The sequence below is a fragment of the Sinohyriopsis cumingii genome, chromosome 4 (genome assembly GCF_028554795.1).
Source record: "Sinohyriopsis cumingii isolate HCF-2022 chromosome 4, ASM2855479v2, whole genome shotgun sequence".
Lineage (NCBI taxonomy): Eukaryota > Metazoa > Mollusca > Bivalvia > Unionida > Unionidae > Sinohyriopsis > Sinohyriopsis cumingii.
The window spans coordinates 8463940-8488625 of NC_142964.1; the positions used below are offsets into that span (position 1 = coordinate 8463940).

The window sequence follows — 24686 nt, forward strand, 5'->3', positions numbered from 1 at the left end:
TATCAACATGTGGAATCATTTTTAGTTCTGTTCAGTTATAATTTGAGAGGAATCATTTCTTTAAATGTTCATTGGATGTACAATGTATTCCTTGACTCTTTGGACTACCGTACTACTTTGACATTAACGAGGACTCATTCAAGGACATACTGGATTTCATCATTGTGGAACATCAAGACTATTGGCACATAAACGCATTCAAGACTACTAGTACGTCAGCACATTCAAAATCATTGGAATTCATCCGAATATTCTATACCTTTTCGAACTTTGATGGAACATTTAGGATTATTTGGGATTAAATTCATAGTACTGTAAGTTCTTCTTAATTGTCACATTGCAATATTGACAGTTAAATTATTTGTTGAAATTTATGAAATGTTTTGGCTTTGCTTCTTTTGTTTTTAGTTATGACAATAGAGTCGTAACAATACGCTTGACTAAGGTAGCATATATGTTTACAATTATGTCGTCATTTCATTTTGTTGAAAGCAATTTATACAAGTAGATATATTTTTCTTTATAGGTATATTAATATTTATAGGTTTGTAAAATAAAAATGGCACAATTATGGCTGAAATCTGCATCAAGAGCCGATGTACTTATATATATAAGCATATCGGCTCCCCACGTACGTACGCACTCACGCACATACATACATACATTCATACATACATCCATACATACATACGACCGCTCCGGTGACCCAAGTGGTTAGAGCATACATACATGCATACATACATACATACATACAAATCATATCAGCATCTTACAATGGAGGTAAAACATTATGATACGCTGAGTTAATGTACAATGATAAAGAATTTGACCAACAGTATACCGTATGCATTGCAGGAACTTGCTGAACTAGGCAAGATATCCCTCCCTGTCTCCCCACCACCAGGTAATATCTCCATGAGCTGGACCCTTGGGTACTGTTTCTTTTTCATGTTACAGCATTTCTCTAATATTTAAGATGTGTTCGTAAACTGCATGTCGGTTCTGACTGACAATACCATTTTCTCCACAACTGCAACATTTTCTGATAAAATCGCTCTAGTTCTTTAAAGTGACTTCTGTTCTATTTTTTTAATGTCTGCGGGAATGTGGATGCAGGAACCCTCCTTCAGTGTTCTACAAATATATCTTCCAATCCCTTTAAAAATAATAAACGTAATTTACTAGAAATTCACAAAATGTTAAAGCAGATACGTATTTTTCAAAGAAAAAAACACATGATTTACTTCACAGTTAATGATTCTTTCATTTTATTTTAATTTGTGGTTCTGGATATTTTCCCAAGAATTGGTAATGTACATAGCCGTACATTTTGTAATACTATTCATGAGCTAAAAGGATAGTACGAATTGAAATACTATAATTTACCCGAATGTGCCTCTGAAACACCCTACATTACAAAATGACTTCAGTATGCTATATTAAAGTTTACTTCAAAATTACGTATTTCTGTATCTTCTTATTTTTATAATTAAACTTTTTAGGATTTAATGGACTTCTACATACTTTCATAGCATGAAAAAAAACTTGATTTTTAAATTGATGATAAACATGTTTTTTTATCATCTTTTTTCTTTCTTTAAAATTACAATGTTCCTAAAACATAACATTTTACTTCAAAAAGAAGGAAAAATGTTGGGGAAAAAGTAAAAATATAATAATGAATCGGGTTCTCTCGGATAATCAAGTAAAAATGTTAAGACTATGTCTACAGTCGATGAAATAAACATTACGTCTACATGTTTTTCTTATTAAAAGGTCACATAAGGTGTAAGTGATAACAAATGTAATAATTATTTGATTTAATATTGTTTAATATTGTTTTTGACTTTATCAGTATGTCTCGGACAGTTCTCTCACAATATTATTTATACGGAACCTATAAATTATTTGGTCAGCAACGAATAATCGAACTGATTGATCAGAATACATAACTATTTATATTAATTAAATTTCATCATTATTCATTATCTTTAAATATTTATTCTTAAATTCATTGTCATCTTCAAAGTCTGAAAACCTTCTGAAGAGTATCTCTTCAAACCAGTATCAGTCACACATTTAAATGGCAGATCACTGCCGCATCATCGTGACTTAAGATACTTTTTGACGTTAGACTTTGAGTGGTCTACCAGCATTTCTCGCTCAGTATCATACTACTGGTTTTAGCATGATATATATATATATCACTACTATACATACATACATACATACATACATACATACATACATACATACATACAGACATACATACATACATACATACAGACATACATACATACATATATACATACATACATACATACATACATGCATGCAGATAAACAGACATACAGACAGACAGGAATTGCATGCATCCAAACATAAATGCATGCATGCATGCATGATGCAATGCATGCATGCATACATACATACATACATACATACATACATGCATGCATGCATGCATGCATGCATCCATCCATCCATCCATCCATACATCCATCCATCCATACATACATACATACATACGACCGCTCCGGTGACCCAAGTGGTTAGAGCATGCATGCATACATACATACATACATACATACATACATACATACATACATGCATGCATGCATGCCTGCCTGCATGCATGCATGCATACATACATACATACATACGTACGTACGCACGCACGCAAGTACATACATACATACATACATACATACATGCATGCATGCATGCATGCATATATACAGATAGACAGACAGACGTACATACATAAATATATACATACATACATACATACATATATACAGATAGACAGACAGACATACATACATACATAAATACATACATACATACATACATACATACATACGACCGCTCCTGTGACCCAAGTGGTTAGAGAGTTTGTCTCGGATGTAAGAGGTCGCTGGTTCGAAGCCCCGCAGAGTCATACAAAATACTTTAGCAAGCTGCCTCGCTTAGCGCTTAGCACTAAGATGTTAGTTTTATGACTGATCGACCTGGTATCAGCATAATGTGACTGGGTGGGACATGATGCTGCATGTCTGCGGCATGATGCCCAAGTACTAGACATGGTTTATGCTCAAAACGTCTCCAAACTGAAACTAAGTCAAAACGTACCCAAACTGAAACGTTCCCAAGTCAAAACGTATCCAGACCGACACTTACCCAAGTTAAAACGTACGCAAGTCAAAACGTACCCAAATTAAAACATGGCCATTTTCGCTTTAAATAATCACATCATTTTAGTGTATTGTGATTGTTAACAGTGAACGGCTTGATGAGTACGTTTGGGTAGGTTTTGGCTTGGATACGTTTCGGTTTGACTACATATCGATACATCTCTCTCTCTCTCTGAAGGAGGATTTAAGACAATGATAAAGTACAAAATTATATGGACACATTTTTATTTCACATTTCTCACAGACTAAAAACAATTTCATCACCGAAACATGTAGTTGAAAAGCGGCATACCACATAAGCAAAAATCAATCACATTTTGAAAAATTAAATATTTTTAAACTAGACTGTTATAAGGCATCAATGTACAAAATTATCTACAATTCCTTAAGCAACCCTATTATTAGTTGATATTTTTGAAACGTTCTATAACAGACAAATTTTCCTCACGTGTGTATTGGTATTTGCACGTGTGTGTGTGTGTGTGCGATTACGAATGATTGTTTTTATTTGGGCGACTTCAGCATCATCACAGATCATTACAGATACACGACTGTCATAACATATTTCACACAAAACATGCAATTCCAACAGAACATACAGCATCGCCCCACCCCCCACCCCCCACTCTGCGCCATGCTTATTCTTCATTCCTTCCAACTTGTATGGATCCTCGTCATCAATATTCTTCACGTTAGTACACTAAAATCACAGAATGTTTCATGTGGCACACGACAGGTCTCTGCTCCATGGATAAAAAATATAATAAAAGAAAGAAGATGACAGTCGGTAAATGGATCTTACATATGGGAGGCACCAAGCTAATATGTTCATCACTCCTATGACCTGTTGCCTTTCTAACTGATGAATTTACGTAAGTTCTAGACTGAATATGCGTAGAATTGTTAAAAATTTTTTTATCCAGTTTTATTACTAGATCGCTGTCAATCTTTGTTATTCTGGTTCTCAAATCAAGATAGCATCCAATTTATTTTATGCTAAAATATGATTTATCCTATCACTTCAATGCTTCATTATCCCACATCTGCGAGATAATATCATTTAATAATGACACTGGAAATTATACTATATTTGATATGTTTTGCTATGTGCATTGAGCATGCATTGTACAATTACTCACTAATAGTCGCAACAAAGTTAAGTTTTGATAGTAAATGTTCCAGACTTTCATGCTTTGTCACATTTACTATTGTTTTTTAAACTACCCATTTCTTGAGTTATTATGATCTTTCCTGAAGTACTTGAAAACATAAGAATACCAAATACTATTTAGTGCTATGACGACAACACGTCTGAAAATCAAATCGAAAGAGCTCACCCCCCAACCAAAAAGAAAATAGGCTGTCAAAAATCTGAGCCAAGTCAATACAATATGCTATACAAAACAATTTTGCTAACCTCCTTCTAACTAAGTTTGCTCTGAAGTAAGTCATGTAATTAAAAACATAATTTAACATTTGTTTAGATATATTTAACCTTGGCGTGATTTAAAACAGCAACTCAGTATAAGTTCTAAGGAGATAAAAAGTAAAGCATTACGAACAATTTGTTACACTGTTTTGCAATCTATGATTAGTGTTTTATAAATTTTATATCTTGAGTCCTATTGACGCAATATTATTCTTTTTTGTGCAATGTTTAGGTCATCTTGTATATAATAATAATAATAATAATAATAATAATAATAAAAATAATAATATTTTCTGCGTGACGATGAGGGTTATGTTTCCTTCTGGTTCAGGCCAGTCAGTTTAAGTGTCGTAATTTGGCATTTCCAACAGGTTTTCTTACTGTTCACTTTTTGATTCTAGAGAAAAGACAAATTGTACAGTCACCAATAATTTATGGCAAAACGGATTACAGGCGATGATTATGTTTATGTGTGATACATGTGTACAAACGACAACGGTGGACTATGATAGCCGAGCATCACACTTGGCTCTTGGATTTATTGGACATTAATATCCCTTTCTTGAGAGAAAGTCTTTGAAATCAATGAGGATGCAGACATTTGGATAACTCAGTATTATGCTCTTGACCCCATACCTTAGAGTGTAACATGCATCGATGGTGTTTTCTCCAAGAAACCGAGATTTAACATGAATTCTTTAAATACAAATGTATCAACTAATCAAACATACAGGAGATATAAGGTAAAACTAATAGATACAATAGGTAAATAGGCTATACGATACATAACGAGTATATACGAAACATAACTAGTATATATGATACATACATATTATATACGATACCAAATATACGACACATAAATAGTATATATGATACATACATATTATATACGGTACCAAATATACGACACATAAATAGTATATATGATACATACATATTATATACGATACCAAATATACGACACATAAATAGTATATACGATACATACATATTATATACGGTACCAAATATACGACACATAAATAGTATATATGATACATACATATTATATACGGTACCAAATATACGACACATAACTCGTATATACGATACATACATATTATATACGGTACCAAATATACGACACATAACTCGTGTATACGATACATACATATTATATACGATACCAAATATACGACACATAAATAGTATATATGATACATACATATTATATACGGTACCAAATATACGACACATAACTCGTATATATGATACATACATATTATATACGGTACCAAATATACGACATATAAATAGTATATTCGATACATACTCTTACTGGGTTTCTTTCCTGGGTGGGGATGAAGGCCAAATGTTTCGGGTATATACAATAATTTGTCTTCTGAGACGAAAATATATATAATGTTCATACATGGATGAAAATATTCTTGAAGAACTTTTCGGCTTCACATGTATGTTTGTATGTCATTTGCTCATTTTGGTCTGTATCTTTCATCCGTGTTTGCCTTTCGCAAATTACCAATCTTTTCCAAAGCGCTACGCGTAATTTAACATGTGTGATACAATTTATAAATATATAAAGTGTATTACACATGTTAAATTACGCCTAGCGCTTTGGAAAAGATTGGTAATTTGCGAAAGGCGTATATATATATATATATATATATATATATATATATATATATATATATATATATATTCACTGACTGACAAACCTGATTAAAGATTCAGGAACTCGTGAAGAATGACATTTGACATATGCTTTATATTTTCTATGAAAACGTTGAAAACCTAAAGATATTTGTTTACACAGTGTTTAACTAGTCACCACCCTTCGTAACTTCAAACACCTTTGTCAAATAAAACGTTTGGTTCTTAAATGATACTTTAGTATGCTATCAAACTGCCCCACTCGCGATACTCGGTAACGTTTCCTTTGTTTCATTATCGCCGCTGAAAGCCTCGTTTGTGTACGCAGTTGACACTGATTTCATATCTGACATGGTGTACATCTTCAAAGTATTAACCCTGGATCTCAAAAGCTTCCGTTGACGTCTTGTGGACCCTCTACAGCAGAACCACTTGAGAAACTCTTCTCGGAAACGACGTCCAGTGATGATGTATACGAAAAAGTTCATGCATTGGTTTAGATCACTGAAAAAGTAGACAAACACGTAACCCATGGCATGATTTAACATCTGGTCAATATTCTCTTGTTCCATGTACTTTTGAACGATAAAGAAAATGCTTGCAGGTATAGAGAATAAAAAGAACATGATGGACAAACTCAGAAGCATTCTGGTCAGCTGAATGTTCTGTCGACGTTTCTCTTTTACGTTTTCTGATACATTCTGGCTCAACTCCTTTTTCATCCGATTCGAATTTTTCAGCCCAATGATGATGCCTATGTTTAGAACAAACAGAGTTATACAGGGGCCTACAGAATAAAAGAACTCCTCCATGTAGGGTAATATCGTGAGAAAGAAATATAAATATCGATCACCAACGGCACACTTATATTGGCCGTCAACACCAATAATTTCAGTAATTGTTTGCAGGTAGTGAGCATTCAGGATCAGAAAAAAGACAAAGACTGCAATAAGAATAATGGCGGTGTTGCGCTTGGTACAAATGGTTGTCACCTTAAGTGGATGACGAATTGCGATGTAGCGTTCCACTGTTACACATACGATGATCCAGTTCGAATACTCAGGCATAGTCACGATTATAAATTGCTCAATCCTACAGCCAGCATCGCCATAAGAAATATTCAGTAACTTTTTAGTCTGTCTAATTGCTTTGATCATTGCCGAAAAAAGGTCAGTCGTGGCCAGTGTTACCATATAAATGCAAGTGGTGTAGAAAGCTTTTATTCTAGCCATTGTGATTATGGTGGACGTGCTTCCAAAAATTGTGAGTACAAAAATGGCGTAGTTTGATATGGTTGATACATAATATGCGATCCAATACTTTGTAAACGAAAACAACGTATTTGATAGGTATCCCGTCGGCTGATCCCATGGTGTTGATAAGTTTAATGTTCCATTAGTTGTAGAGATCATGTACCAGGTGGCGTTCTCCAAAGACGAAAGATGTGTCACAGAATTCGTAAAGATGTTTTCTGAAGATTGTGTAGCAGTCATTTCTTCGTCTGGTTTCAATTCTTGGCCTGCATGTAAAAGAAGTTTTGAAACAATTAAGAAGACAAAAACAGTGTGATGTGAAAGATTAGAAGATGGCGTACGAACTGTTTTCAGTTTTTTATTCTGATATAATTGAATTTTCGTTTTGTACTGAGATATTTACGAATCATATTTAGCTTTACAAGTACAAGAACGACATCTGTATTATTAACTCGAAATTTATTGCAAAATGTAAGATAACAATTTTGCAGTTCGTGCAGAAGTTTAACGTAGCGAAACAAGAAGCCTAAAAGAAAGTCTGAGATTACTAATATTGCACACACCATCCTAATTGCAAAGTACGATAAAAAGTTACCAAGTTGTCTGGATTAGTAATGATGACTATATTAAACAATGATTCAGCATAATTTGTTACAGTCAAAAAGAGAATGCTTTCTGACCAGTCTAGCCAACTATATTTAGTTCTTTTGAGAAGATACTGTTTTATATTATTTCTTTCAGTATGTACTTCGGCTTTATGTTTGGGAATCAGCAATATTTCTTTAATGTTAACAGGTCCTCATGAAAAATTTAATTTGTTCTTCGCCAAATTTGGCGTGATCGTAATTTTGTAGCATGCATTTGTTTATATTTTTTTTAAGAATTCGTTTAGAAGTTCTTACAACGTTCGTTTTAGTAGCATTCAAATTTGAAAGACCTGTAACATCTGTGCTGATTGAAAGGTCTGTGTACCAGAATGTTCCATCTCAAAGTTGTTCCAAATTTGTTTAAATGATGAAGTCAGAAACAAATTGTGTCTATTAGAAAGACGATAACGTCGAGATATCCTTAGCGAAAGTTGATCAAATTCTGATTATGTGTATTTGAACAAATCGTTCAAAGCTGATTGGGATGACGGTCATTACTTATAAGGAATCTGCAACATATATATGGGCATTCCAAGATCTTTCTTTAAATTGGTGAGACTTATTATTTTAAAATATTTTCTTTCATCACTATACTAATTAAGCTTATTTTATTGTTTATTAATTTTTAGAAAGGATAAGTCTTTCGTAGTATATGAGATTTGGAGAAACGGCATTAAGGTTCATATCCGGCATGCCATTAATTCCTGAAAATATTTGGTAAACATGATAAGGTACTTGACATTAATTACACGTGTTTAGTAAACATACATGGATACATTATTTCAACTATTGAATATCATCTGATAAACGTTTTGGTAACCATCCGCGTTTATAAATCTTTAAATTTAATTTAGTTTAACCCTATCTCCCATTTCTGATTAGTCTAGTGCACTTCACTATTCCACAGAAATATTGAATGTATTTTGTTTATTTTTTACATTTGTTAAATAATTGAAGTGAGATTTAGAAAGCCTCTTAATTATGTTGCTTTTCCATATCAAATAAATTTCTATCTTTACAGTGCTTTAATACAGTTTTCTATGTTTCCTATACAGCTTTCTGGCATCTGACCACAACTTAGTTGTCGCAAGGCTGAAACTTAAGCTGAAGAAGAACTGGATGGACACAAAAGAGAAGAAAACAAAGTATAACATCAGCCTGTTGAAAGATGCAAAAACTAAAGAAGAATACAGACTGACGCTTAACAACAAGTACCAAGTGCTACAACAGCTTCTTGAAGATGAGGAATTCAATGCGAGCAACAGATGGCAGAAAGTTAAAGAGGCAATAAAATCAGCATGCCAAGAAGTACTAGGCCCCATGAAGCACCAACAGAAAGAATGGATTTCAGCTGAAACATTGCGCAAAATCCAGGAGCGTAAACAGAAAAAAGCAGCAGTAAATAGCAGTAGGACAAGAACTACAAAAGTAAAGGTACAAAAGAGTAAACTGATGCCCACAGAGAAGTGAAAAGAAGCATCAAGATAGACAAGAGAAACTATGTTGAAGGAATGGCAGCAGAGGCAGAAGAAACGACAAGAAGTGGAAACATAAAGAAACTGCACGATGACATCACCAAAAAACTGTCTCGCAAGGACAGCAAAACCGAGAGACACGTAAAGGACAAGCAGGGAAAGACCATAGCAAGTACAGAACACCAAATTAAGAGATGGGCAGAACATTTTGAAGAACTGTTGAACAGGCCAGCCCCATTAAATCCCCCAGAAATCCACCCAGCCAATGCATATCTCCCCATAAGCTGTGACAATCCCACCAAAGACGATATCAGGAAAGCCAGCACCCAGCTGAAGAACGGCAAGGCAGATGGACCTGATGGCATCCCAGCAGAAGCCCTCAGAGCAGACTTAGATGCTTCAGTGGAAATGCTATACCAACTCTTTAAGAAGCTTTGGTAGGAAGAAGAAATACCGACTGACTGGAAGGAGGCACACCTCATCAAGATCCCAAAGAAAGGCGACCTCAGCAACTGCTCCAACTACAGAGGAATCACACTATTATCAGTATCAGGGAAAGTCTTCAACGGGTCCTCTTGGAGAGGATGAAGGAGGCCGTTGACCCACAGTTACGAGATGAGCAAGCGGGCTTCCGGTAGAACAGATCGTGTACGGACCAAATAGGTACTCTTTGCATCATAGTCGAGCAATCGTTGGAGTGCAATTCTTCACTCTACATCAACTTTTCGATTATGAGTAGGCATTCGACAGCGTGGACCGACAGACACTCTGGAAACTTCTTCGCCACTATGGCATCCCAACCAAGCTGGTGAACATGATCAAGAACACTTACAACGGAATGTCCTGCAGAGTCATTCATGCAGGACAGCACACAGACAGCTTCCTAGTGCAGACTGGCGTGAGGCAATGCTGCTTGCTCTCGCCGTTTCTCTTCCTTCTCGCCATCGACTGGATTATGAAGACATCCACCAATAGGCGCAGAAATGGGATCCAGTGGATATTGTGGAGTCAACTTGAGGACCTGGATTTTGCCGATGACCTAGCACTCTTGTCCCATAGTCAGCAGCAAATGCAGGACAAGACCGACATACTGGCAGCCACATCAACACAGATTGGCCTCAGCATCCACAAAGACAAGACCAAGATCCTCAAGATCAATTATGCCAGTAACAACCCAGTCACACTGCAGGGAAGTCCCCTGGAAAAGGTGGAGTACTTCACCTACCTGGGCAGCATTATCAACCAGCAGGGTGTCACAGATGCAGATGTCAAGGCAAGGATCAAAAAGGCGAGAGCAGCTTTCATACAGCTCAAGAACATCTGGAGTTCCAATGAAATTTCCTTAACTACCGAGATCAGACTGTTCAACTCCAATGTGAAGTCAGTCCTACTGTATGGAGCAGAGACCTGGAGAACCACCAAGTCGACCGTAAAGAGAGTTGAGACCTTCATCAACACCTGCCTAAGAAGAATTATTCAGATCCGCTGGCCAGACACCATCAGCAACACCAACCTGTGGCAGAGAACCTCCCAGCTTCCAGAAGAGGACGAGATCAAGAAGAGAAGGTGGGGTTGGATAGGACACACCCTACATAAGCCGCCAACCAACATTACCAGACAGGCATTGAAATGGAACCCTCAAGGCAAGCGTAGAAGTGGACGACCAAGAAACACCTGGCGACGAAACCTTGAGGCGGACATCACTAAGATGGGTCACACTAGGAGTCAGCTTGAAGGGATGGCACAGGACAGAAGCCTCTGGCGATCTTTTGTGGGCGGCCTATACCCCGGCAGGGGTGACAGGAAAAACTAACTAACTATGCAGCTTTCCCAATTTAATTGTGAGCAAACCACACATTCTCTATACAAATTCTTACACGTTTGAAATATAATTTTAAAAAAGAAAACAAAACATTCTCCCAAAAGATGGTCTATCCCGGCCATTCACAATCCCTCAGACTTAGAAGGATTACGCTTCGGGCCCACAATGTGTAATAATGTATTTAACCTACTAATTGCTTGATTCTCTTTATGCTTTGGGAGTCCTTTGCAAATCTGAATGTTTTCAACATATCTGTTCTATACATATATACGGGACGGGGGCTGGGGTCGAGTCATCGAAAGAGTTTACTGTTACAGATCACCCACGTATCACCTCTATCTGCGACTGCGAGTCTAGGCTGGACCAATGTAGACATGTGATAAAGTTTGCTAGTAGTTTTCAGTGGGTCAGTGGTTCTTCACAGAAGCTTCCTGGGTTCATTCTCCACCAGATATGCTGGCATCTACGTATCGCCAGCCTATCTTGCGCTGGCAAATTGGCATCAAATTCCACAAAACTATGTCCATACATTCGTTATTATTTTTATTTTGTGATGCACTTCATTTCACCTCTCATTCGGAACAAGTAATGCAGAGACTGAAGATCCCGGTTTTATTACGCGCGGGGTTGTCTATTCTTGAGAAATCCGGAAATATTTGTTTTACTTTTCTGCTTTCTTATTTCATTGAGGTAAGGAAGGGAAGCTTTTTGGGGTGTAGGTGGGGAAAACTCGCAAGCCACTGATTCAAACGACACTTGCGGTAAGTTCTGAATATCGGTAATAATGACACCATGAAAAGTTTATACGTTAACACAGGCGTCATACGTTAACACAGGCGTCATTAACATTTGTTCCAAATGCATAATGTATACAAAATGGAAACTGTAATACATTATATAAACTTAGCTCAATGTGAATTGCTCGCTGCACAGAGCAGCACATTACAAACAATTTAAATCCCCAAATGTGCTGCTTTGGTTTGAATGACATTGAATATCGCGCCAATTACTAACGCTAAAATGGAATATTGTTATCTATTTATTTATTTATTTATTTATATGTTTATTATTATTATTATTATTATTATTATTATTATCAAGCGACAGTCCTGATAGTAAAACTCAAGCCAAGTTTTTAAAATTAGAATATCCATCCTGTAGTAATTTCTGAACATCTGTTTTACAACTGTATCCGGAGTTTGGTAGCAGAAGGAATGCATTTTCAAGTACGAAATCAGTTGAAATCATCGATGTATGAAACTTTGAAGTTATTTTAACGCATGAAAATTTTGTTTTGTTATAGGATATCATTCTGCAACAGTCTTACCCTCATTAGCATGTCGCTCTTTTGATCTCCGTTTTCCCGGAATCTCAATGCATTAAAACTTAAGTTTATTGTTTCGAGATGGTTGAAAGAGACTGAAAATGAAAGCTCACAAGAGGGATATATCATTTTATTTTATGCTAGGCATAGATGGAATGACTAGATTTCCTGTGAGAGGTAATCGTGATAAGTCACTGGAGTGAAAAGCAAGAATTTTTTTTCGCTGCCTTTCAATAGATACTGATAATATCAGGACGAGGAAAGTTTAAAACTTTCGCGTGGTCTGTGGTAAATATGGCCGTCTAGCATACAGACAACCTCGTTCCATATCCAGCAATTGTCGAAACAATTTTCTGTCATCCTTTTAAAACAAAGGAGTCATGTGCTATTTTGTCTTTAATTGGGAAAGATAATTATGTTACTATTCGTATTGTCCATGCCAATAATTAAAAATCACAGCTGAACATAAACGGCGCGGGTTACAGTAAGAAATCTGTTTCTTCATTATGTTTTACATATTGCTAGTCAATATGTTTGAGCATAAAAAAACAAAATTTCCTTCTCCGAGTGAATAGCGAATAAATTTAATTTCCTGGGTCAAAATCTCAAGTATTTTCACTCAGTTAACTATACCCATTATTCACTCCGTGAAATATATTGGTTATACACTCGGTGAAATATATCGGTTATTCACTCGGTGAAATATATCCGTTATTCACTCGATGAAATATATCCAGAGAAAGCAAATATACTCTCAAAATTTTGGAATAGTTTAAGAAATTAATAACTAGAATATACCTCATATTGTATTGCCTAACTTCCTTGGGGTTGCTTGAGTAATATTTGATATGTAAATCGTAGCATCCACGTCCTTGAAGATAGATGGAGCGATATAGCTTTGAATGAATCTTAATGACCATGCCTGACAGTTCATCAATATCAAATTTGAACAATTATAAATATAGATTATTACGCGACTAAATATCTATACAGTAATTCAACTATTTAATAGATTTAACACCACATTAGTAGCAATTGTTTAACGATTCGGATTATATTGTTAGCTGACTACGGGAACTAAGATATACAGCCAACAGAATATTTATATGCATTCCAGAACTTTTAGACGTGATATAAAATCATGCAAACTCCAAAAGAAAATGATGCATCTGCAAAACATTTACTGATGTTTGTTATAGAAAACACAGACGCATGCGTTGCGGTACAACAATATGAATCATAGCCTACTATTCACATAAAACAAATATAGCGTATAAACCACGATAGCCCAATATAAAACACAGCCTGCTATTAATTCTTTGAAATTGGCCTAGTAACAAGAAATTAACACATTATATTACATTCCTACAACGTTAAGTTAAAATTACCATAGTAACAATAAATGTGAATTCAAGAGTGCTGAGATTGTAAAACACTGTAAAATGGAAATCACTGAAGATTGGTAAATTCGGTGCAGCGAAAATCAAGTGTAGGTACTATGTAGATAAACAACAACAATTCTTGCAAGCGTTAGAACGTAAGTTCTACAGCTCAATCGGTGTGATGGTTGTGTTACCAATTATCAAGTTTGTTGTTTCAATCTTGGTTCTGGCGACAACATTCATTGTAAACTAACTGGGTATCTAATGCATGCCACATAAAAACAAAAGAAACAAAATCTAAACCCCGAAATAGGGTTTAAACAAGACATGCAAAACAAACAAACAAAACCTAAATAAATAGGCAACAAAATGAACGACGCAAAGGACTCACTCAGAATTCAGTGTACTTAACATAATAGCACGAATACAATGAATGAAAATTAATCCTAGGACTAACGCTTCTGGAGCGTAAGAGATCTGCAATAGCAAAAGTGCCCCCCTCCATGCCTAATGTAACTGAATATCTTCTAGGAAGTTTTATTCAAGAAGGCAATTTCCAAAATTGCAAGACATCAAGGTAAATGTAATAGAATGAAATGACATCTCTAATCAGTTAGTAGCTGTATATTTAATATCCAATCTAAACACATTCCATAACGGTTTTGTTTGTATCTGAAGTCAATTTATATCGTTACCAACCATTCGTTCACAGCGGTATTAATTGCTTTCGGTGTTCATTGGTCGAAGCGTTAATATAGTGTGAGACGCAATCAGGCCAAATAGCAAAAGTCTATGATGTTCACGGAAGATAATGAAAAACATTTTACCCTATTAAATGCATGTTATCTCATGCTTACATATCTCCTCAGCAACTCCATTACGATCAAATCACTGGAAGAGATAGTTGCTACTTATAAATTTTACTCCAATCCTAGCTATGGCAGCGGCCGTTTATTATAATGCATTAAGGAGAAGCACCGATTGACAATATTTAGTTTTGTTATGAAATACTGCCTTCTTCTATATAGTATGTTTATGTTATTTTTAAGCTGTGAAAATTATGCTTAGATTATCTTTAAAGTGTTTTATACGTAAGAGACACTTTGTATGCTTACCTCCCATACAATGTTAAAATGATTGTAAATTCTGAATACGTTTAAAAAGGTTTAAGACAGAATTTTATAAAAATCGAGTAACAAACATGTTCTTTGTTTTATTAGAATTATGTATAACTGTAAAAATCCATCTGCTTATAACTTCAATTTCGCAAACCATGACAGTTAATACTCAAATCCGTAATTATCAACAAGTGTTTAAGGTGTTAATTTAAGGTCAGCAAAGATTCCAGGCCCAGTTTATTGCCAAGGACATAAAACTTGAATGACTGAAACTAAATCACCAGATATCACACACACACACATAATATATATATATATATATATATATATATATATATATATATATATATATATATATATATCCGCACCATGCAGACTCAATGCAGTTCGAAAATCGTAAAGTAATGCACGTCGTGTGATTGGTATTTTGTTCGTTTAGCATTTTATTTTAATTTTAACTATATCAGTTCTAGCACTTAATGTGTGAAGTTGTTTCTTTCTAATTTCTTTCATCTATTAAAAGGTTACTGCATCTGTATTTTTTCTCACTTTGTTCCATATCTTTGAGATCTTTCCTCATTGTATAGTTTCTTTATATAGAAAAAAATGCTTACACAAACTAATAACATTAAACATTTTCTCTTTTAGAATAAATTTTGCTTACGTTTCACTTTGTATAACTTCATCGTACAATGATTTCTAAAATTTGAGGAACGTGACATCTTTTATTTTATTATATTTATGATTCACATTTGTGTTACATAGATAATAATTTGTGTATAAATCGCGCTTTCATAGATTTATGTTTTAATGATGTTGACTGTCCTTTTGTTGTCGTTGTTTAAACATTCCTTTCTCCAAACTCCACTATTATAGTTTGCTTTCATCATCTTTGGAGATAATGAATTTTCTTGCCAAAATCACTTATTGGCCTTTTTAATTTCTTGACCTGTTATCTTCTTTTATGTTTGAATTAGTCGATTCTGTCATGGTTTTCAAGAATTTTTATTTTATTTATCGATGTATTGCTAGTTAAGTAGCTATTTGACCCTAATATCAATTTGACGTACTACTTACATACACTATGTAAGTTTAGGTTTGACGTACTACGTATTATGCACTAGTTATGTAAGTTTAGGTTTTCGTTCCGGTACCTCTACTTGTCTTTACTCTTCGTACAGCTTTTGATAAAATATTTAATTTCTGTTTGACGAAGTTTTGTGCATCTAACATAGCTTCAATCTCATCATCAATGTGTGTTTGTGGTTGAGTTAGTTTTAACTCCTTCATTTCCACTCCGTTCAATAGCTGTTAGTATATTGTCTGATTGCTACTTCGACAATGTAAAGTTTTTCAAATGGATATCCATTAGAGAAATAGGTATCTGAGTAAATTTCTGACATTCTGTACAACGCATACTGGTGCAAAGGATCTGCTTACATTGTAATGCCTACTACACCTTTGATTTAAGTCACGGTTAATTGTTTGACATATATATTAATAGTGATTTAAGTCACAGTTAATTGTTTGACCTGTTTATTCTTAGTGATTTAAGTCACAGTTAATTGTTTGACCTATTACACCATAGTGATTTAAGTCACAGTCAATTATTTGAACTATTTCATGATGGTGATTTAAGTCACAGTTAATTGTTTGACCTATTGGATCATAGTGATTTAAGTCACAGTTAATTGTTTGACATATATATTATTAATCAATTATCTTTCCATTGTGATATTTGGAAATAAAACTTATAGTTCCCGGAAAGCACAATCCACCGGAGCAATGCTTATGACAGAAGAAACTGGTTCTGTATATGCCTGCAGGCAATAAAACGGTTTGTATGATATTTTGTATTTCTTTGTTAATTCTTTAAAGTTTTTGACCTTGGAAAAATACATTTTAATCACTTTAACTTGTTAAAGATGATGACGGCAAACTGTATGCCTTTTTAAGCATTATTTTGCAATAAAATTATGATATGTAATGAATGTAATATTTACTTTACACCTGAATGTGAAGACACTTTATTTTTGAACAAATTAACAAGACACAACTACCCGTTTAAATGTCAGATTTTTTAAATCTTCTTTCACTCTTTTAAATGATTGTTGACGTTCTTTGCATAGCAATTGACATTTTACATACCAGTTGTGAAATCAAATTTAAAATAAAATCTGATAAATAAATAAAGGTTTATCGTTGAGGAGAAAACGAGAAATGCAACATGGAGTCCTACAGAATAAAAAGCCACTGCAAACCGAATCTTAATGAGTAGTGCAAACAAAAAAATCTTTGAAAGTGTTGTGATGGTATCACGGGGAAAGATAGGTTCCAAACGGTGGGACACAATAAAATAGTGATTGACTCAAAATATCATTTGACAAGCATTATGGAAAGCATTGAATGATGCCTTAAACTTTGAGGAATAAGAATTAAATTAAGAAAAAGCAATATTATAAAGTATATTCAAGGTAGAAAATGACAGTAGCGAAAAGCCCAGCATACGATTACTTTAATGTGACAGATCTTGGCATTAACTCTGTTATTGCATCAGCGGTAAATAATGGAGTGCCCTTTTGTTACTTGGACAAAAGACAAAAGCAAATTTGTACGTTGAAGAGAGTTTGGAACGTGGTAATTAGTATGTTACACTTGATAAACGATATACTACCCTCGCGTATATATATATATATATATATATATATATATATATATATATATATATATATATATATATATATATATATATATATATATATATATATATATATATATATATATATATATATATATAATCAGGTAGGAGAATACTTAATTAGTTAATTAATACTCAACAGTATATATATGAAAAATTGGTATCTATCAATACACAAATTTGACTGGTTGTCTGAAAAGATCCGTTTAGTTAAAGGTACTCAAATCATTCATGCTGTTAATAAAACAAAGAAATCATCGCTTGTAATTCTTGCCACCAGAAGAATTCTTTTTAAAATATACTAATCTGTTCTATTACATTTTCATTTGTACTTTTCGTAATACTTTAAATGTGTTTTCTAACAAGACAGCCATTTAAGAATGAATGTAAAAGTGCATGGGATAAATTTACTCACCGTACGCTGAGATCCGTTCTCTTTCAACTGCTCACTTTAATTACAAATAAGCGATTGGTTTTCTATGCGAGAAATGGTCTGACTATATACATCGTTATTAACTAACGAGTTATTTATATGATGCATCCACCAATAACAAAACGGGGTCATTAAGGTTGCAGTCACATGGTTTCATTAGCTGATAAAATTAAGAGGTTGAAATAAACTGTTCAACCACGAGCGTCACATCGATTATCAAACGTCACCAATGAATTCTTTCGAACTAAGCATATTAACTTGTTCATTGTGTATGTCATTTTACAGGCAACTCCTCCATAATAATACTTCTGTCTTTACTGAAATAGCACATAGTAGCTACCGTCTGTGTCAAATACACCATTAAATGCAATACGGTGATACTTACATTGTTTTCGATATTTATTGGATCTTTTCTCTCCTGTAAAGTCCATCATGTGACATACCTCATAGAAGGACACCAGTGTTGACAGCAAAATGAACATTTTGTGCCATTAACGGTTATTTTGTGTTTAGAGTTGACTGTCTACATGTAAATGTCACAAATTGTAAAACTGACCGGTGTTGTGACATTTAATGTTAAGCTTTACAAAATATGATTTTCTAACGTTTACTACATGTGTAGTAATCACTAAAGAATGGATGCTTAGTTTTCTTCCATTGACGCCAGTGTCTCTTGCTGCAGATTACAAATTATCTAACTCGAATGAAGTGTCTAAGTAGTGTTTTTCGTATGACATAAATGATAAATGTTAGGTATAAATGCAAGGATTCGCGTGACGAACTCATCACACACAAAGCTTCATTGATAACGATATATGTATTTAATTTATATTGTGTCTCCCGTTTGCACGTGATTCAGAGTAGAGTTTTGGAGTACTGACTGTTGCCATGTAACGTCTGAGATTTGTCATATTTATATGTAGTAAACAAGAAGTTTACTTTAATTTGAATTCAAGACAGAACCTTTATTTTACGAATTTGGAAGGTTCTCGAAACGATATTGTTTACGAATTTGGTGGACTTTTGGATAGAAAAGTGGTCCACATCCTGAACATTTTGCTGTATCATTAGGTCAGGTGCCAGTGTGTATATAATGTATTACGTATATGATTATAATTTTTGTTTTAATATCAACATTTGGAATCACTTTTAGTTCTGTTCAGTTATAATTTGAGAGGAATCATTTCTTTAAATGTTCATTGGATGTACAATGTATTCCTTGACTCTTTGGACTACCGTACTACTTTGACATTAACGAGGACTCATTCAAGGACATACTGGATTTCATCATTGTGGAACATCAAGACTATTGGCACATAAACGCATTCAAGACTACTGGTACGTCAGCACATTCAAAATCATTGGAATTCATCCGAATATTCTATACTTTTTCGAATTTTGATGGAACATTTAGGATTATTTGGGATTAAATTCATAGTACCGTAAGTTCTTCTTAATTGTTACATTGCAATATGGAGAGTTAAATTATTTGTTGAATTTTATGAAATGTTTTGGCTTTGCTTCTTTTGTTTTTAGTTATGACCATAGAGTCGTAACAATACGCTTGACTAAGGTGGCATATATGTTTACAACTATGTCGTCATTTCATTTTGCTGAAAGCAATTTATACAAGTAGATATATTTTTCTTTATAGGTGTATTAATATTTATAGGTTTGTAAAAAAAAGGCACAATTATGGCTAAAATCTGCATCAAGAGCCGATGTGCTTATATATATATATATATATATATATATATATATATATATATATATATATATATATATATATATATATATATATATATATCACAATAGTAGTAGCAATACTAATACACTAAGACCCGACATTAAAGTAGTTAAGCAAATTATATACCAATGGACCTTTCTCCGTATCTAGCTATAATTCATCACGAAATTGTTTCCCTAAATTTGGCAATATACTGCTAATATCAAATCTTGTACCATTTATTATCTTCTTCTTTACGGTTCGTGCATTTCTGTACATTTTGAGTTTTAACTACATTAATTTGTCATTTGGATGTTTTCAGCACATTTTAACAGGATGATGTTTAACATTATAAATGTGACACAGATCGCTTTAAATTGATCTGAACACATAGATAAACACACTCACACACACTTTCTACTTTCGTCATTTTTTGGTAATAGAAGAAGACACTCTAGTAAAATGTTATCAGGTATTACGCGTTAAAAATTGCCCCCTTAACAAACTTAAATCACCTGCACTAAATTTCTTTTGATATTGTGATGTATATTTAATTTATATTGTATTCTCGACTTTTGTACATGGTTGAAGGTAGAGTTTTTGTCTACCTGACTACTGTCACGTTTTGCGGTCCTGATATGTGTCGTGATTCAAAGTAGTAAGAAACGGGTCCCCGAGTGGCCGAGTGGTCTAAAGCGCTCTCCGTTACGGATCACTGCCATCTCACCTCTGTCTGCGTGGGTTCGAGTCTCGAATTTGGCTAATGTGGGTATGTGAGAAACCTTGCCAGTAGCTTCTCGAGGGTCAGTGGTTCTTTCCGGGGATTTCCCGGGTTCGTCCTCCACCATTAATACCATGTATAGCCTATCGTGTGCTGAAAAATGGCGATATGGAGCAAAAAACCTGCGTCATATGATCAGACACTAACACAAAAGTAACGATAAAACCTGAACTAGGGACCCTGAAACGTTTATATGTCCCTTAGAAATGAAAATGAAAGGTAAACGAAGGGCCATTACACGTATATGAAACGATGATCGAACGCAGTACGAATAATAAGCCCCGGTTGTAAATTGTTGATGAGACAAAACTGAGTGGCCATCGTTGAATAATAAACACTAAACCAGAAATGATAAAGGATAAATTATAAACTCAAGGCAATAAACCACGAACGCTAAATGGTGGTCAATAAATTATAAGCGTTAAAAGATGCACAATAGGCTATAAATTATGAATCTAAACCATATATGATGATCACAACAAATGAAGATTCTTATTCTTTTCGGTTTATTTCATCCTTGTTTATTTATCACAATAAAATAAAAGTCACAATTGTCTTTTAATGACTCAGATGATATTCTGGTAAGAGTTTGAAACACACAGACGTTTAATGTTCCAGATGAAAGTCTGTTAGAGTCTGAAACACACAGACGTTTAATGTCCCAGATGAAAGTCTGTTAGAATCTGAAACACAGACGTTTAATGTCCCAGATGAAAGTCTGATAGTCTAAAACACACAGACGTATTTAAATGCCACAGATGACGTTCTAGTAAGAGTCTGAAATACACAAACAAATACCTTCTTCCATTTGCGCATTTGAGCATTACATGGCGAGCATTTACAGTTATTATTTTAGTTTTTAATACTAAATTCGTGGAAAGGTTAAGAGACCACGTATTGTTTTAGAGAAGACTAAAACTGAATACGTCCATGATAGCCAGACCCATTTGCTCGTGTTAAACTAATGTCATGGATTTATCTTGATTGTAGTTGTAGATTTGAAACGAATGGAACTGGAAACTTTTTCCAGTAGCAAATAATATTTTATTGTCACTTTTAAACATTGGTGAAAGAATGGCATTCAGTAGTTTTCTAGTATATATAAATTGTTGAGCTATTATAAACTGTTTGTATGACGCTTGTGACAATGCTGAATAGAATGTTGAAAACTGTTTGCTACTCTCATATACCGTATATGCTGGCCTATAAGTCGATAGCTTTTGACCAGGAAATCTTGGTTTCGTCTTATACTCTCAATCGACAGATGTATGGATCAAGTCATGTAGTTTGTCAAATATGATTTGTAAAAGATATCTCAGTTTGGGGATGAGATCGTGTAAATACAAATATAGGACCCACAATGAGACAGACGTTTATCATATACATTATTTTTTTTTCATTACATATATGTGCATTAGACTAGGCAAGTTTATAAATGAATAACCATGACAAAGACAGGTATTCCATCACATTTCTTTCTTGCACCGCGTGATGACTTAAAATATGCCATATATATATATATATATATATATATATATATATATATATATATATATATATATATATATATATAGAGAGAGAGAGAGAGAGAGAGAGAGAGAGAGAGAGAGAGAGAAGATTCAGGGCAATTGTCATGTATATTCTTTAGTTACCCTACAATTTTGATCTTACTCTTGTACAAGTGCAACACTATATTTCTTTATCAGTTAATACCACTATAAACAATCACTCCTTAATTTAGTTACCATATCCATTGTGCCAAAATAAAACTGTTCTTTATAGTGTTATTTGCAGGCTAGTAAATATGCTAGAGCTACTGGCAGGTCATCCTAGTTAACACCTGTTTAATATCAAGATTCCGCATACCAGGTCAAATTAACAGGGCTATTGACATGGAATTGATGCTACCCAGAGGGTATTGTGAATTATGTATCATGTAATAAAAGGAAACGTCAGGCGCTGATTCAATTACCGGAAACTAGTGACACCTTTTGAACTTGTCGATGGAACTGGCAGAGCATATCAAAGTAAAAATATGAACAGAGATTAAAAACCTAAATTTACCAAGATACAGGAAGAGAGCATGAACTTACTTATAAAATAAACAAGCTTATTTGTTTGGAATAGAGAGGTCGTTTTACTTACAAAGAAAATTAGCATGCTAAATTGCTTTTCTGGGGATTTAAGCTAATAGGAATCTATACACATATAAATATTCAAATTATTTATACTTTGAAACGGAAGGTGTATGATATATATTTAAATAGTTTATATTAATTATTTAATTTATTACTGTTTTATCTCTTTAACATAAGCGTAGGTTAAACTGAGATAGTAAAATAACGTGAACGAAATCTCTGTCATGTCGGGTCCTATTTTATTTTGTTCACGAGATGAAAGTAGAAATATGCGAGAGAATTCTCTCTCTCTCTCTCTCTCTCTCTCTCCAATACAAAACTGTACAAAGCACCAGTGGTGCATTTTGCTTATTGCTATTAACCGTTAACCTGTTATATCATAGGGTGATACCATTAATATTAATTAAACCGGTCAGCATTTCAAAGTTTATGCTATATGTAAATCAATAAATGTTCAGGTCATAGTCATTTAATGTAGCTAAAATTGCATAGTTCGCTTAAAGTACGTGGTTTGAAACAAATTAGGTACTTCAAGCTATATTTAATGATCCTGATCTGAAAATGTATCGAGGTACAGATATAAAATCTGCGATGCTGAATGGGATGAAGTGAAAATGACGAAGCCAAGGTCTTGATCTAACCTCGTATTATACTCAGCATCGACACATACATGCATAAAGTATGGATCTTTCTACGTTATCTACTCGTCACAAGCGGTTATTTCAGGTGGTTCCTATTTTCACACATGATAACAAACAGGTACTTATGTGACGTTCATTTTGGCAATAACCATCTGAATGAAACAGGAGTCATCAGGATCTTCTTGCTGTTGGACGACACGTGATTGTCGTTCTTGACTCTGATTATAATAAAGATAATGATTAGTAAAAAGAGGATCACTGTGATCAGTACCTCTTCATTGATTAATCCCAGGTGCAAAGTGACCTCATCAAAAGACTGACCAATAAATGTGTCAGCTAAATGAATATTTTCCTGATCAACTTGATTATTAAGAGCCCCTTTTCCACATCTATGGTAACTGCACGAGCAGGATATAGATCATTGATCTCAATCTCAACAGGATCAGCCTCCTAATTCAAACAAGGCTTGTCAGTTACAAATGGATTAACCACAACTTCATCCCAGCTAGGATATTGCCTAGTAAAAACTGAATACTCTTGCTGAATAAATACGCACTGATTTGACTATTAAGGATCCTGAGACTATGTCTTATTGACAAACGTACGCAATGAAGAGGAGCATTAGCAAAGCCGGACTCTACTTGTGAATACAAACACATTCAGTAATAGAATATGCCTAAAATGTATTAAGAATATCCGATATTGGAAGACTCTGAGAAGCTCCCGTGTCCCTTTATATTTTATTACATATAGGCCTGGCAGAATCATCAATAACTTATATAGAACCATTGTACTAGAATGCTTGATAATTGACCATAATAAAATGAGACTGGGTTTGTTTCACCCCACAAATATGTTGCTTTGAATAGCTGACCGTGACCTCGACCTCTTACAAACAAAAAGCATTAGGTAGAGATCTGTCTTTATTCTGTTGCTTAATTGTCAATCACTATGAATCATTAATAAGATGTC

General features: G+C 34.2%; 1 protein-coding gene across 1 annotated transcript; it reads right to left on the reverse strand.

Moving 5' to 3' along the window:
• Positions 1-6524: 6524 nt before the first annotated feature.
• LOC149800588 (tachykinin-like peptides receptor 86C) lies at positions 6525-7508 on the reverse strand. The gene has a single exon (XM_089954441.1). It carries the CDS (start codon positions 7506-7508, stop codon positions 6525-6527), a length of 984 nt encoding a protein of 327 aa, XP_089810567.1.
• Positions 7509-24686: the final 17178 nt, after the last annotated feature.

Bases quoted from the DNA above. Each gene is read 5' to 3' on its own strand.
- LOC149800588 (XM_089954441.1), bottom strand. From the start codon at position 7,508: ATGGCTAGAATAAAAGCTTTCTACACCACTTGCATTTATATGGTAACA.